At 44.0% G+C, this 15,835-nt stretch overlaps 1 protein-coding gene and 1 long non-coding RNA gene across 5 annotated transcripts in view; one reads left to right on the top strand and one right to left on the bottom strand.

Annotated features, from left to right (window-relative positions):
• Positions 1-15,835, top strand: part of SPEN (spen family transcriptional repressor) — a 71,411-nt gene that overhangs the window by 10,356 nt on the left and 45,220 nt on the right. For 3 of the 4 annotated variants that reach the window (XM_084822296.1, XM_084822294.1, XM_084822295.1), the window contains exons 2-3: positions 6,757-7,077; positions 10,223-10,699. In XM_084822296.1, the coding sequence (XP_084678422.1) occupies positions 6,757-7,077; positions 10,223-10,699 (798 nt within the window). Of the gene's footprint in view, positions 1-6,756; positions 7,078-10,222; positions 10,700-13,156; positions 13,369-15,835 lie in introns of those variants that run through there. The other variant, XM_084822297.1, reaches the window with a different exon arrangement.
• On the bottom strand, positions 3,698-14,568 carry LOC146335146 (uncharacterized). The gene is made up of 4 exons (XR_014786078.1): positions 14,483-14,568; positions 5,304-5,422; positions 4,454-4,624; positions 3,698-4,025 (listed from the first exon to the last, which is right to left on the bottom strand). It is a non-coding gene; the product is annotated as an uncharacterized LOC146335146 (long non-coding RNA).

The raw sequence follows: 15,835 nt of genomic DNA, 5'->3' as shown, positions 1-15,835 counted from the left end.
TACTTCTTTGCTTGAGGATTCAAGTAGAACTTTGTTTGTCCAGATCCAGATGTGTTTCCCTGCTCTGCCAGTGCATATCTTCTCATGCAGTCCCAACAGGTGCCCTGGCACACTTTGAAAAGAACACTCTTCCTCCATCACAGGAAGTCTTTGTCAAAGCAGTTGCTAGTTCCATACCTTGCATTTAGTCTTGTACTGCTCATTCTGCATAATTATGCTTCTGTATGGTTTCCACACAGACACAAAGACAGTTCTTGTAGTGCAAGCCAAAATTTTAAATCTTCAAAGTGCTGGTAAGAGTTGTTTGCCTAGTCCTTGTCTTGCCCTGAACTAGTGCACTGGAGCATACATTAAAAACTTCAGCTCAGTCCAGCCATAGTGCTGAATCTTACTTTACTTCTTGATACTTGGGTGCATACACCTGAGTACAAAATCTGTGTGTTCCATGTGAAGTACATACATGCATCACAACCCTCCCCGCACAAAAAAATGAGTTCTGAAGTGAGCATGGGAAGCTGCCTTATACGGAATCAGACCACTGGTCCATCTAGCTCTGTATTTTCTAAACTGACTGGCTTCAGATGACACAATAACCCACACTCATGGGTTGAGTGAGGACTGTTCTTTGAACCATGGGTTGTTGTTGAAACTTGGGTTATCGTGTTGTCTGAACCCAGCTACAATAACAAACCGTGGTTTGTTAATCACAAATAACCCATGGGTTGTTGTTGGGTTGTGAACTTTGGGTTGTTCGTGATTAACAAACCATGGTTTGTTGTAGCTGGGTTCAGACAACACAATAACCCATGGTTCAGCAACAACCCACACTCAACCCTTGAGTGTGGATTATCATGTTGTCTGAACCCTGAAACCTGTTCAGGGTTTCAGGCAGGATTCTTTCCCAGCCCTACCTGGAGATGCTGGGGATTAAACCTGAGACCTTCTGCATGCAAAGCATGTGCTCTACTGCTGACCTATGACCATGGTGGACAGCTGCTTTGCATGCAGAAGGTCCCTGGTTCAATCCCTGCTATCTCCAGTTAAGGCTAAGAAAGAATACTGCCTGAAGCCCTGGAGAGTCTCCGCTGCCAATCTTTGTTGACCATATTGGGCTAGGTAGACCAGTGGTCTGCCTCCATATAAGGCAGCTTCCTATGAAAGTGCCTCTCCCTCCTCCAGGGGAGAGAGGTGGAGAAAGTGTAGGCAGGAACCATGTGCACTTGGGTGTCCCTTCCTGGAGGTGCTCTGTGTGCTTTTGGGCAGTGGTGTCCAACATGCCATCCTTGCCTGAGGGGAAGGTGGGGGCATGTGGATCGCCTTCGTCTCAGGAAAGCAGGAGTGGGAGAAGGTGCTTGCCATGCTCCCCAGAAGTGGCACTACGTTCACCACGGCAGGCGTGTTTATGAAAACCTGATGTCATGTTTTTGCTGATGCTTGAGCTTGAGATGAAGATCTAGCTCCCATAAAGCAAACTGTTTTAGCCTGGCATGCCAGGAGAATGCCTCATGGTTCTGGATTTATCTTCCTGGGGTGTGAGCTGCATATGCATTGGGATTTTTCTTTCTTTGTGTGAACTGCTTGCCTGACATTAGCTGAGTTAAGTTCAGAACTTACTTCTAGGTTCCCATTACACGAGGAGGAAAGTGCTGGCGATTTTTTAATGTAGCTGTTTCTGGTATGTCTAGCCACATACAAGTAGATTAAGGAAAAGTAACAGCCAGAATAGGATTATTTCTCTGTTTTATGCCTATCACTAAGTCCAATTATCTATATGTGTTGCAGGTCTTGAGCTATAATTTAATTAGGATTTTTTCTCTCCCAAATATGTGTGTTGTTAACCATTACCTGCCTGAGCTCCTGGGAAAGGGCAGGGTAGAAATTTACACTGCCTTTAGACTTGTTTGGTTGGGCTGTGTTCTCATAAACAAAGGTGAGCATTGTGGGCACATAGAATCACAAGAGTCAGAAGGGACCTTGGAGATCATTTAGTTCAACCACCCCCTTAATGCAGGATTTACAATGCAGGACTCATGAGGACAAGGCTGTCAATGGCTACTGGTCCTGACAGCTGTATGCTACCTCCAGAGTAGGTATCAGAGTATCAGAGGCAGTATGCCTATGTATAACACTTGCTGGGGAACAGTGCTGTTGCGCTTCTCCCCTCCTTGCAGACGTCCAAGAGGCATCTGGTTGGCCATTGTAGGAACAGAGGGCTGGACTAGAAAGGCCTTTGGTTTGATCCATCACAGCTGCTCTTACATTCAGTGCAACAACAGCTTCCCTGACTTGATCATCTGTGGTGGTTAGGAAGTGGCTATGGACTATGTGCAGCCGCATGCTCTCCTCCACCCCCAGCTGCAGATCTGTGCAGAAATAATGTTTGTCTAAAGAAGAGTTACTTGTAAAACAGTCAGTGGCAGGTTTTCATACTGTTCCCCCCACACACACACTATATTTGTGCATCTATGTTTTGCAGCAGTTGTGAATATAGTTTCATCCTAATCAGCATTGTTAATTAAACTATTTTGTGCCTTGGGCCATTGGAGTCTGTTGCCAGCAAATTAGCAGCAGCAGTTCAGTTCTGCTTTCAATAGATGGAAAGACCAGCTTTTCAAACAGCAAGCTTAGTCTCACTGCCACACTTTAAAGAGAACTGAATTGACCAGTAGCGGCTGCATAAAAAGTGTGTGTGTTTGTGTGTGAGAGAGAGAGAGAGATAGAGAACGATCTTGGTTATAGATACAGAGTTGGACTAGTAGAGCAGTTAAAAAATGTTAACAAAGGGGGATTCACTGATGGAATATTAGCTTTTGAACTAGCTACCTCCCAGTCTGTCTCAGTTAGCATAAAAAGTCTTGAGGAATGATCCTGCACAGGTTCTCTTCCCCCCCTTTATATAAAGCAGTTGTATCTTTTCTGATGGCCTCTGCAGACTTCTGCCTCCCCATGTTTCTCAATTCCCTCAGCATCATAATCATTTATAGTCAGTCTTCTTGATGATACTTAACAAACTTAAAATGTTAATATGTAGATTGTTAGCTTTGGTTGTTATGGAGCATGATGATAGATTCTGGCAGACAGCTTCCTGGGGTCTCTCCATTTCCCCAGTTCAGCCTCACCTTGTCTTGTCTCCTGGTGACATGTTAGCCTGAGGGTGGTGATGAAGTAGTTGGCTTAATTGAGCCAGGGAAAATCCCATGCCCCCCCCCCCCCAGTCCATTGTTAAGGAAGAAATGTGTATGGAGGGGAAGACACACAGCTGTGCTGTGAGGCTCCTTGTACTGGTAGTGGCCTGGTCCAGGTGAATAAAGGGATCATATTTAAATCATGAACAGTCCTGGAAAACCGGATTATCATGGCTTTGTGGAACTTGGAGATGATGGCTGAGCAATTTAACAAGGGGGCACCAGGTTCTGGTTTTAATCTGCTGTCTTCAAAGAGGTGGCTTTTTGCATCCTTAAAGGAACAGATTGACCACTCTCACCATGGCACTTAACAGCCAGACCACTAAAGAGCCGGGTTTCTGTCCTCTCTGTAATAAAGAGGATTGTTCTTGCAGAAGTAGCTTCTTGGATGCCACTGGAAAGCAAAGCCTGTCGTGAAACCTGCTTGTCAAAATGTGCAAGTTACTTATTGATTAGTATGAATTATGCAGGCTGGAAAAGGCTGCTTTAACACAGACACACAGACACACATGCATGAGCGCAAAAAGCTTTGTTTTTTGTTAGGCTTTTTAGAGCTGGCATTCAACAAATCCCCCCACCCCCCCGCGCTGGTTTTTGTCCTGTTTGCTAGCGATTGGGAAATAACAGCCTTCTTGGAAAGGCTGACGTCAGTATAGACTCCAGAGATAGGGAATGAACATTTCACAAGGGCCGCTCTTTCGGCATCAGCAAGGTCATGATGGCTCCTGTCCTTTTGTCTCCCCTTGTCAGCCTGCTGGTGTCTGGACAAAGGTTGCCCTATGCCAGCGTTTCTCTGTGGCTCTTCGTAAATGCCATGTTGCTGTACCTGCAAACGCCGCCCTGAAAAATATAGTCTTTCCCATTGCACATCATCCGGCAGCCCTTCTGAAAGTGCTCCCTTTCTTGTTGTGCATTGTTCTGCTGCAGTAACCGATCCCGTGATGCAGCATTGCAGATTTTTCCTCTCCCCTCCCTCCTGGATCAGATAGCATGAAGCAATGCAGCTCCCCTCCCAGCAGCAACTGCCAACACGGGAGCAGTTTGGAGAATAGCCAACGGGTGGGGCTGGGCTGGATCACCAGGCTGATGAATCTTTACGGTGGGTGACTAATGGGCGTGCACAATTAAAAGGCTCAGGCAGTGCTAGAGCACTGATCATGGACGTCTTCCTGCTAGTACAGCCGCTTTGAATGTCTTACTGTTTATTTGTGGGGGTGGTTTGTCCCCCCTCCCCTGTCCTCTCCTTGAAAAGCAGGTGTCACACTTACCCTATTGCTCATCTCAGGAGAGAGTCCTCTGCGCCAAATGGGTGCATGTCCTTGGGCTTCTAGGTGTGGGCAAGCAAGCATTGTGCCATGTGCGTTGGAGCTGAATAATTTAGGGCAGTCTTGTGGTGGAAATCTGGTAACAGCTTCTCCAGCTCTGTCATGCTTTTAAAACTGTTCATGGAGAAATCTTGGCTGCTTAGACTTCCTTCTCCCCATCTATCCCACACATTAAGTTTTGTCTGCACCTCTCCCTATTCCAGCCTTTCCCAACCTGGTGCTCTCCAAATGTGCTGAACTACAACTCCCACCATCCCCAGCCAGCATGGGCATTGCTCAACTCCTTAGAAACACAGAAAGCTGCCTTACGCTAGTTTGGGCCCTTCATCCATCCAACCCAGTGCTGTGTATTCTGACTGCGAAGGCTCTCCAGGGCCTCTGATTCAGAGGTCTTTCCTATCACCTGCTCCTGGAGACACCAGGGGTCGAACCTGGGACCTCCTGCATGCAAAGTACTCCCTCTCTGATTGAGCTCCCCATTCCTTGGAATGGTTATGCTGACTTGTCTAGTGTCTGAGGGGAGACTCCTCACTGGAGTCCTGCTGCATGTTAAGAATTTTAGAAATCAGATGGTGGCTTGATGCATTAAAAACAAAAACAAACACACTTTACTCCTTGCACCATGCTACCTTTCTTACAGCCCTTGAGTTTTGGGCAAAGTTGGGGTGCAGAACTCGAAGGAATAATGCTCAAATGCCGCAGTGGGCTTGTGTTTCTACTCAAGAGCAATGAAGCTCCCTGTGGGTTAAGTTTAACAAATATGGGTTTTCTGTTTTGTCCATGGCACCCTTACCTTTCCTGATGGTGCTTGCCACATCCAGCACTATCCTCTTCCTGTGGATTGGTTGGTGGAGGTGCCACTTCTCACACATCCATGTTGACGAGCCCTGTGGATTTCATTGGTGCTTAAACCTGGAGACCACAGAGCATTGTAAGAAATGTATAAATATAAATCCAAACCAGTGTAAACTTCAACCTTACTGGCATGTCATCATAAGCGGTGTACTTTTCTTGACAATTTGATCTTGCTCTTACTGTCATAGGGCTGAAGAAAACCCAAGTGCCTGGGAGTTTAACCCTTCTAGCACTGACCAGGCAGTGCTTTGCCTAAATATTCCAATGCCGGCTCCTAAAAACATGAATCCAGTGTGGAGGAAGATGTATTTCTCCAGCCCTAGCAAGTGCATAAAGGGTAATGAGAGATGCATAAAGGTTGTCAAACTTAGTGGTACGGGCTCTCTAGTGAGAGAGATCAGTTTATCATTCAGGTTAGCTTATTTTGTGTATGTCTTTGGTTTTAAAAAAGGAACATTCATAGGACTATGTAATTGTTATAGAATTAACTGTAACTATCAAATTAGTTGGAAGCGCCGAAGGGCTTGATTGGTAGTTTTTTGTGTTGTTTGAATGTCCAAAACATTTTGCCCGTTCACAGCTTTGTCCTGTGAAAATGCTACAAGATTTGTAAGTGAAGCAAAAGGGGTTGCAAAATTCCTGTTTGATGGTAATAAGCTATGCCCATGCCTCAACACCAGAGCTAGAAACATTGCAGGCACATACTTGGTTGCCCATGTATGCCACACCTTTCTGCTGATATCCAGGAATAGGAAATATTTTATTTGGCTGTTCTCCCAAATACTTTTCCAGTCCTGGCTTAAACATTTGCAATTTACTTTATTTAGATTGTAAGCCTGTGGGGCAGGGTTTTATCCTATGTTTTAAAATTATACACAGTGCCTTGTGTTCTTCTAGGCACTTATGAAATAACAAATCCTCAAGTGAGAGCAGGATGCAAATAAATACATTTAATATAGCCATGTTCTTCTCAAGTCTCATTATTTTAACACTGGTTGAATTGAAGTACGTTGGAGCATTGCGGCATGTATAGGAACACCTTTTTTCCCCAATATAATCTTTTCTCATTTTGATAACATCTTCTTGCATATATTGGTTAAATTTAGCAGTATTCAAAACTGAAGAGCCACATTTTTGTTTTATTTAATCTTTTAAAACTTCAGGGTGTGATGGGGAGGGAGAGAGCAAGGATGCTAGCAGCGTCAGAGGCATATATAGCCCAAGTAGAATTTCTCCCTCAATAGAAACTCAAGCTAGGATCTGAACTGCAGTTATTTGGGTGTAAGATCCACTGAAATAAATTCCAAACAAGCATGCCTAGGTTTGCAACTTCATCATTACCCTGTTTTCTGTGAGCCTTAATACATGTGATTTTTCTCTCTCTCTCCTAGATATGGACGTGTTGAAAGTGTCAAAATTCTCCCCAAAAGGGGATCAGAAGGCGGCGTGGCAGCCTTTGTGGATTTTGTGGACATCAAGAGCGCCCAGAAAGCGCACAACTCCGTCAACAAAATGGGGGACAGAGACCTTCGGACGGATTATAATGAACCAGGAACCATTCCTAGTGCTGCTCGGGGATTGGATGATACAGTTTCCATAGCATCTCGTAGTAGAGAGGTTTCTGGGTTCAGAGGAGGTGGTGGTGGGCCCACGTATGGCCCACCACCATCACTTCATGCACGGGAAGGACGCTATGAGCGGAGACTTGATGGGTAAGTTCCAAGGTTTCACTAGGCAGGTATTTTGTATTTGATGTGGTGAGAAACACAAACTCCTGTATAGGGCCCCCAGATGGATTTAAAATTTGGGGAATGATCTGCGTTTCCTATTTTGGGTTGGAAACGGAAGTGATTCCCATCCCAGTGGCTGGTAATCTTGTGGATCCGTAGAGGATGTTTCCTGCAGCTGGTTGGATACCTGGTCCTAAGATGGAAGACTTCCTGTGGTGAGCCTCGATTATGGAGCTATTCTTCTAGAACTTAATGGTCTCATTTCTTGGATAACGTTAAGGCCTCACTTGGATGTATCCTTATCAGGTGGAGTTACTTTTATTACTACAAGTCTCAAAATCCGTTATGGAGTATCTTCAGAATGTAGGATTTGCACAGTCTTGGCAAAGCTTCATGCCTAGTTTTTTTTTCAGGGTTTTGTTGGTGTATGTAGTTTATGTATAAAATTGGATTGTTACCAAAATTTTCTAGTAGGCTTTTAAAAAAACACACACGATGCATCGTCTTGGATTCTACAAACAACCTCTAGCCATGGGAATACATATGGTATGGTGAAGAGTACAGAAGGCAGCTTTTGATGTTTCCACCTTTGGATCTACGTCACCTCCTTATATCTTGGGATTACTGTTCCTCATGGTATTGGCAGAAATGAAGGAGATGGATGCTGCTAAGTCTTGGAAGTTAAAGGCCATCTGTTAAGGTGCTGGAATAATGGCTACTACCTTGAATTTGTGGGATGGTACACAGCCAAGATCCCAGTGGCCCAGGGGAGTGGATTACTATCTAGCCTCGTTAAAAACACATTTTCCACTGTACAGTTAAAAGGCACTTTAGCTTTAAAGACACTGGGTTGATAATCAGCTTGTGGATACATCAGAGGATGGATGGTTACAAAGATGGACAGAGGATGCCTCCTAGCCAGCAGCAAGGCATTTGTGCATACCTTGGTGCATTTTCTACCAGCTGCTTGATTCAGACTTAGGGCTGCAGACACACTTTGTTGGATGTATTTAGAAGCACTTGCTGTCTGAAGAACGAAGTCTGTGGGTTGCAGAGGCCTCCTTATGTCATTCTGGGACATCTGGCTTCCAGTGGATGTTTTTTCCTCTTCTCACTAAGATTTTTTTTCTTGCTCGCTCATCTAGAATATCATTTTGACACCCTTGGCCACTAAGAAGGTGGATTACCCCTATAAGAGGGGCCAAAATTGGGGAAGTTATGTTCACAATTCTCTCCCTAGATTTAATTGGGAATATAGGTCGTGTTTCCACACTTGGAAAAGGTTGGTATGTCCTGCCCTGTGTATCTTAGCCCCTCTCCTAACCCAAGTCAATCCCTTTTTCCACTAACTCCAGTAGTAATTAGTACTAATAGATAATCAGCGCTGCTGTAGTCATTAGATTTTCAGCTCTGCTAGTTCTTTTGTCTGTCTTCTGTGTCCTTCTAATGGATAAGGAGCTCTTTTACTATAACAGTAACCCTTCTAGGAGTATTGCTTCTACTGTTACTTTATCATATCAACTCTCACTGATTTAACATTTCATAGGGTGCAGAGTGCTTGTTGAATTCGTTCTTTCCAAATGGAAGGAAGAGAGAGCTCTGTGTGTGTGTGTGTGTGTGTGTGTGTGTGTGTAAAAATAAATAAATAAATAAATAAATATACACTTTGAGACAGTGCACTATCTTATTTGCATGCAGCTGCAAATAATTGGAAATGTATGTTATGCATTTTAAATGCCTGCATTGGAATTTTGTTTTGTGTTTTTGTTAGACAACTCTGAATTGTTCAAGAGGCAGGAATTCAGAGAGGCAAAATCCTTAAGATGCACCAAGCACCTTCATCTCAGGGATTACTGCCCCTGTGCCTGAGTGCATTTGTAGCAGGAGAGAGAAGTTTATAATCAGGGAAGGTTCTAATCCACTCTTAAGACTGAAAAAAACAAAACAGTTACATCAGTTTTGATAGAAGATCTGTCCTGAGACCCAACAGAAGAGGAGGAACTTGTGCGTTTGTGTGCATGCATGTGTGCGTGTGCACAAAGCGTGCTTGTATTGGATGCAGAGAACTGAAGTGGCTGCTAACTGGCTTTTAAGGAAGACTGCTGGAAGTCAAAGGGGATGGTTTAAATTCCTTCTTCCTAAAATGGGTTATTAAACTTTGTAACTAACAGAGGCACCGATTCTATTACTAAGTCCGCAATAATTTCTTCTGAATTAATTCCCCTTTTCCCCTAGCTGTGCCACTAAAGATGGGCCATGCAGATGCCCTTCTAAATTAAAATGCTAAACTTCAGGAAGCCTCCTGGGGTCTTTCCTTTCAGTGTCAAAACATCATCCTGTGTAAGAGCTGATCAGTATTCTGGGCCATAGAACTGTCTTAGCCACAGCAGTGGTGTTCTCTTTAACTCTGGAGCACACAGTAAACCCTGGAGCAAAGTGGGGACTCTGTATGTGATATACAGAAACTGCTGCAATTAGTTTTATTTATTATTAAAATATTACTACTTCACACTTCCTTGATCCAAAGCGGCTTACAAAAGCACCCGTATTTTACAAGTGAATTGACAGATTTATTAATCTTTAGCCTTTAGGTTGGGGAGCAGGGGAATATGTCTGTCTCATTATCTATGGCACTTAACAAATTTTCCACATGTTGATATTGGTAATTACTAGGATCAATATACCAAGGACTCTAGGTGCTCTCACATTGCATCCTAGAAATCTTAGAAGCAAAAATGCCTAACAACTGTATTTTTTAAAAACAGTAACTTGCCTTTTCTGGGCTCCTGTGTTTCACAGGGGCTTTCATGGCTGATGCCAAACATTTATTTTAAACTGCTGAATTCAGGATTGCTGAAGATAATTAGATCTGTGGTGTAGATCTCTGGTCATGAAAGCCCAGTTTAATCAGTGAAACAGAACCTGTGACAAGCTGTGTTCTGTCTTGGTGTAACTGAGAAGTTGTGTGAAAGGACCACACTCATTTGTTTTGCTTAATAGGTCACTGTCATTTAGAGTTTTTATTACTTGCAAAGATAGCCAATGCCACATTAAATGTTTGTGTGATGTTGGGACATTCTCCTCCCGCTCTGATCGATACAAATATTTCCCCCCCTCCTAAATACAGGGCTTCAGATAACAGGGAGCGTGCTTATGAACATAGTGCCTATGGACACCATGAACGAGGGACAGGAGGATTTGATCGGACAAGGCATTACGATCAGGATTACTACAGAGATCCTCGGGAGCGGACTTTACAACATGGAATCTATTACAGTTCTCGGAGTCGCAGCCCGAGCCGCTTCGATGCTCATGACCCCCGTTATGAACCTCGGGCCCGGGAGCAGTTTACATTGCCCAGCGTGGTACACAGGGATATCTACAGGGATGATCTTACGCGGGAGGTACGAGGCAGGAGGCCGGAGCGGAATTACCAGCACAGCAGGAGCCGGTCACCACATTCGTCCCAGTCTAGGACCCAGTCTCCTCAGAGGCTGGCAAGCCAAGCATCAAGGCCTACCAGGTCGCCTAGTGGCAGTGGCTCCAGGAGCAGATCTTCAAGCAGTGATTCAATCAGCAGCAGTAGCAGTACCAGCAGTGACAGGTATGTGAATGCCCCTGTGGCATTGCTGGCACTTTTTTGTTCTGGGCCCCAGTATTGATTCCCCCAAATACGGCATGTAATACAGCAATACTGTGAAAAAGACCTGCACCCTCAGCTGAGGAAGAAGGTCCCTGGGACTTTAGTATGTGTCCCATAGAGGTAGTTCTGGTTCAGGCATATGAAAGTACAAATGGCCAGCAAGAATAAATATATACAACACCTGAGCTGTTTTAAGAGTTGAAGCTGTTGACACTTCTCTTTACTACACTTCAAACCATGCCATCCTAAATGGTGCCTTCTGGAACAAGAGCAACATGATTGTTCTCAGATTGATTTCCCTATTTCTGTTTTTAGAATCCAGTGCTAATTGTTCATCATTCTTCTGTCTTACTACCCCCTCCAGATTCTCTTGCAGCATCTTTTGTTTGTGAAAGGAAGAGCCACACTGCTCTTAATTCATGGTCAGAACAATCCCTGGGCGATGAATGGGCTGTTGGTATAAATTGTGGTTCTAGCTGCACAGATTACTGTGGTGAAACAGCACTGTTCAGGCATAGCAAGGAATCTTTCTGTTGTTCTTTGTTTCAGTTACGAATGAAAAGTTATGGGAGAATGAGAAGAATGTTGGAATAGAATGCATGTCATCCAAAGTAAATTTCAAGAGAGTGTCAGGTTGCCAAAGGGTGTTAAAGCCTGACTAGTCTCACAGGTAAAAAACATGCCTGAAAATGGCCATGTTCCTTAAAAGGCAACACACAGGATGCTGCCTTTATCCCGAGTTATGCCATCAATCCATCTAGCTCAGTCTCGCCTGTGTTGACCGGCAGCAATGGCCCTCCAGGTTTCGGACAGGAGTCCTTCGCAGCCTATCTGGAGATGCTGGGGATTGAACCTGGGACCTTCTGTATACAGAGTATGTGCTCAGCCACTGAGCTATGGCTCTTACCCCAAACCAAACACCTCCTTGGATTCATTGTTTTGGGGGGGTTTGCTTTAAAAATGCATATGACTGACTCTAGCCTCTGAGTCCTGCTCATGTCCTAAAAGAGCATTAGTTCTTGCAAAAGCCCATGCAAATATTTTTTTTAATAATGGGATTTAAATGTTGTTACCAAAGGGAGGCTTGTAAAACTGCTAGACAGCTCAGAGTAACCAGCAATAAATAGATGATGTCCATTATGTTTTAAGTAAGCAGTAGGCTAGTTGTGAAGGAAGCTTAATGAGGGGGCTCTGACCCCAGCACTGGTTTCTGTGAAGCCTTATGCTCCAGAATCTGGTTAGGGCATGCACACACGAGGGGCCTTAGCATCAGGCATACTTGTACTGTGTGTTTGTTTACAGTGCCATTCCTTAAGGTACTTTATAATGTTTTTAGTACTTGGATGAAAGTGCTAGAAATGCATGTGAATAATTGAAGAAACTAGCTTTGGAAGTTGCAAGTGGAGGACTTTGCAAAAAGTGGCTCCTTCATTGCAGTACTTTCCTGCTTTGGGGTTCTTTAGGAATCTCACTCATTGAAACTGTTCCTTTAGTACAAGATTATTACATCTGAGCCTTTTGACAAGAGCCAGTGTGGTGTAGTGGCTAGAGTGTTGGACTGGGAGCTAGGAGATCCAGGTTCAAGCCCCCACTCGGCCATGAAGCTCACTGGGTGACTTTGGGCCAGTCACAGACTCTCAGCCCAACCTACATCACAGGGTTGTTGATGTGAGGATAAAATGGAGAGGAGGAGGATTATCTACACCGCCTTGGATTCTTTAAGGAGGAAAAAAGGCGGGATATAAATGTAATAAATAAATAAGATTTGTGTGAACTTCTCTGGCGTACTTGGCAAAACTTGTGATGAGTGTCTTTAAGACTATTCTGTCATATTGGTCTTTTGAAGCTGACGGGTACTCATGGTGAAGTCCAGCTTTCAAGATACATTACTTTCAGAGAGTAACATACTGTCTTCTTAAATCTAGAAGAGTGTTTTTTAAGAATTCAAGAAAATTAATCCAGTGAATTCTACTTGAGTTAATTCTTATTTTTTTATAACATAGTTGCTATGATTAATGGACCGTGACCTTCTTCTGTGGTGAAATTCACCCTTGTCATACAACAGATGGGCTGTACAGGAAACTCTTTTTGTTAATTACTTGGGTCTGTCTTGAAACATAAAGATGAAAGTTACTGCTGCGGAAGTTGCTAGAAAAAACCAGCATGACTAGACATGAAGATTTCTGAAACTTGGCTTGCGAGACATTTTGTTAGGTTGCTGTGTCGGACTTGTCGGCCGCATCTCCCGGAGTGAAAGCAGATATTGGCAAACTTAATTTCATTACATAATACTGGCCTTTCCCTACCGTTGCCCCCTCCTCCCTTCTTCCCTGCTCAAGAATTTGCCAGCAAGGAATGAATCACTGACTTAAAATGGTATTTATATGAGTGTGAGTGGGTTAGCAGCTTCCTGTTCATGGGGGCAATTGGGAAAACAGCTTCAGAGTTTAGTCTCAACAAAGGCAGTTTCATGTGCTCTTGCTCCGGCTGAGGCAGCTGGAGTGGAGAACTGTGGCAGGGACAGTATGGCGCACGGCACAGGTTCTACATAAATGTAAAAGGTGTGTGTGTGACTGTGTGTGCTTTCAAGAAAAAGAGTGGGCACCCAGAAACAGCCTTGTATGAAAGAGGTGAGTGCCTGGGCCCCCAATCCGCTAAACCAGCAGCAGCATACGCTTCATGGAACGTGAATTGAGCATGTAGTATGCTAGACCCAACATTAATCTGTCTATTGCCCATTTTCCCCATATTTTTCATGGTGCACACATGTGTACCCTCTAATCCAGAGCAACCCATCAACGTTTCCCTCAGGAGCATATCCAGTTTCTTTCTTTTTTGAAAATACTTTTTATTCTATTTTTTATCTTTATAAATGAAATAAACAGTACCAACAACCTAATCATTATCTACGGTTTCCCAACAGTACAGTATTCTTAGGAGGACACAGCAATAATGAAAAAGGGGGGGGGAGAGAAAGGAGCATATCCAGTTTCTTTCTTAATTGAATACAGACCGCCCCCCCCCCCCCTCCGCCCCGGAGTCCTTCAGAGGAAGGGAGCCTTGTTCACTTTTTAAATATTTGTCTCAGGAGAAAGAGAGCTTTCTTAGATCAGAAGCCTAATGACGAAATTGCTGTGTGCTTCCTTAAGTTGCAGAGTTAGGTTCTCTTTGCTGAAGAGATAAAACTGCACATTGCTTTGGCTCCTCTCTGGAGTTGTGTATTAAAAAAGCTGCCCTGTTGTATCTGTCTTTCTTTTGTTCTGTAAGTCTCCTCTTAGTTGCTCAATCTCTTCCAGAGGTGTTAACATTCCTTGCCTTAAGCTGTCCCCTACTGCTCAGCAATATGGAATGTCCTCTCAGTGGCATGTGTGAGAAAAAGGGTTAGAGCTGCTTACGAGGAGGAGGTTTTGTTTCTGTGGGAAGAAAACTCACTGCTTTAACAGCAAATCTTGTAAGGGAACTAGACCCAGTAACAAAAAATTTGTGAGGGGTGGCTGTATTAAGTGTCTTGCAGCAAAGCAACAACATTCTTGTGGTACTTTAAAGACTTACAAACCTTACGCTGTAATAAATTTGCCTGTCTTATGCGCCAAAGATCCTTCCTTGTTTTTACAGAAAAGTTGAAATTACAGTAAAACAAATTGAAATAAACTTTCAAACACCCCTGTATAAAATCAGTTGGGGTGGGCCTGCCGTTCTCCCTTTCTGTGTTCAGATACAATGGTTGTAAAAAGGCGGACAAACCAAGCTCCAGGTCTTCTTCTGCAGCTGATCCATGAGGAGCATTCTGTTCTCTGGGAGCTGTTGCTGCATCCAATTCATGTAGGCAATGCAGGGTGCTCCTTGTTTGTGTCTCCAGAACCAGTCTGAGCTGGAATCATCCAGTCAGATTTGGCCGCATGCCACCTCCTGAGAGGCGCTGTTTGATATGTAGGTCCTCCCTGCCTGCTTGCCTGTTTTTTTTGTTTTTTGTTACAAAGTAGGAGGCTGAGAGAATGAGCAAGCAAGTCTTCAGTGTATATGAGAGGCAGGGTCTTCTGGGCAGGCCTGCTAAGGGCAAGGGCCATGTTCCTGCAGATTTGAAGGGGAACCCAATTTAGCTTGGATATGCATTTTCAAGGCACACTGCGGTGCAGAAAGCCTTTCAAGCACCGCCTGATTTCCTTTTAAAAGGCAAATGCCCTTTGAAGTGCTGCTTCTGTTGCATCCTCCATATTATATTCAGCTTTAGTCTTCAGTCATTACGAACTTGCTGTGTTAACCCCTGGTGGCTTTTCTACAACAAAGGGCTGAAGATTTATTTCCCCTTTTTCCTTTCTTCCTGAAATGTTGAATTTGGCAACTGAAAATAATGTGCTTGGACAAAGCTACACTCCCTTCTCCTTCCCAGCTCCCAACCAGAGAAATAGGAGATGTACTTCAGTAGGGTGTGTGTGCGCGTGCGTGCATGCATGTGTACACACGCATACTACTCAATATTATTTGGGATGGGCTTGGGGGATTAAATGTGTATGTTGACCTGTTAATATTGTCAGAACCTCGCCACGCCCATCCCCAATGTTTGCCATCCTCCTCAATGTCTGTGCTTCAGTTCAGCTGGCATGCATATTTTGCTGATACTTATTCATTTCTCCAGCATAATCTGCCAATAACTCAATGATTGCAGATTAAACTCAAAGCTTGTGCTTTGTTAAAGTGTTCCCCAGTGGTGGTGGTGATGCTACTGGTGGCATTACATTTGGAAGGATGGTGTGCTTCTTGTTTTCCAGCATTGCTTGAGTAAGATGGAGCGTCTCTTCACATAGCAAAAAAACCAACAACACAACAGCTGGAATTCTTGTTCTTGCCCTTAATCTTATGATTGGAAATTGAAAGGAAGCATGTAGGATGGAATTAGAATGTTGGTGTGTCAGAAGGCTGGAAAAATCTGCAACGACTTCCAGTCTGTTTCTGGGCCAAATTCAAAGTGCTGGTAATAACATTTAAACCCCTAAGTGACTTGCGGCTGTGTTACTTGGAGGATGACTTCCACCAGCATATACCAGCCTGGACCTTAAGATCTTCATTAGAGGCCTCTCTCCAGGTCTGTCTGCCTAA

This window comes from Heloderma suspectum, chromosome 15 (assembly GCF_057233095.1).
Source record: "Heloderma suspectum isolate Gila_16-S chromosome 15, 16-S_ref, whole genome shotgun sequence".
Taxonomy (NCBI): Eukaryota; Metazoa; Chordata; class Lepidosauria; order Squamata; family Helodermatidae; genus Heloderma; species Heloderma suspectum.
The sequence above is the reverse complement of the archived record's forward strand: the minus strand, read 5'-3'. Positions and strand labels throughout refer to the sequence as shown.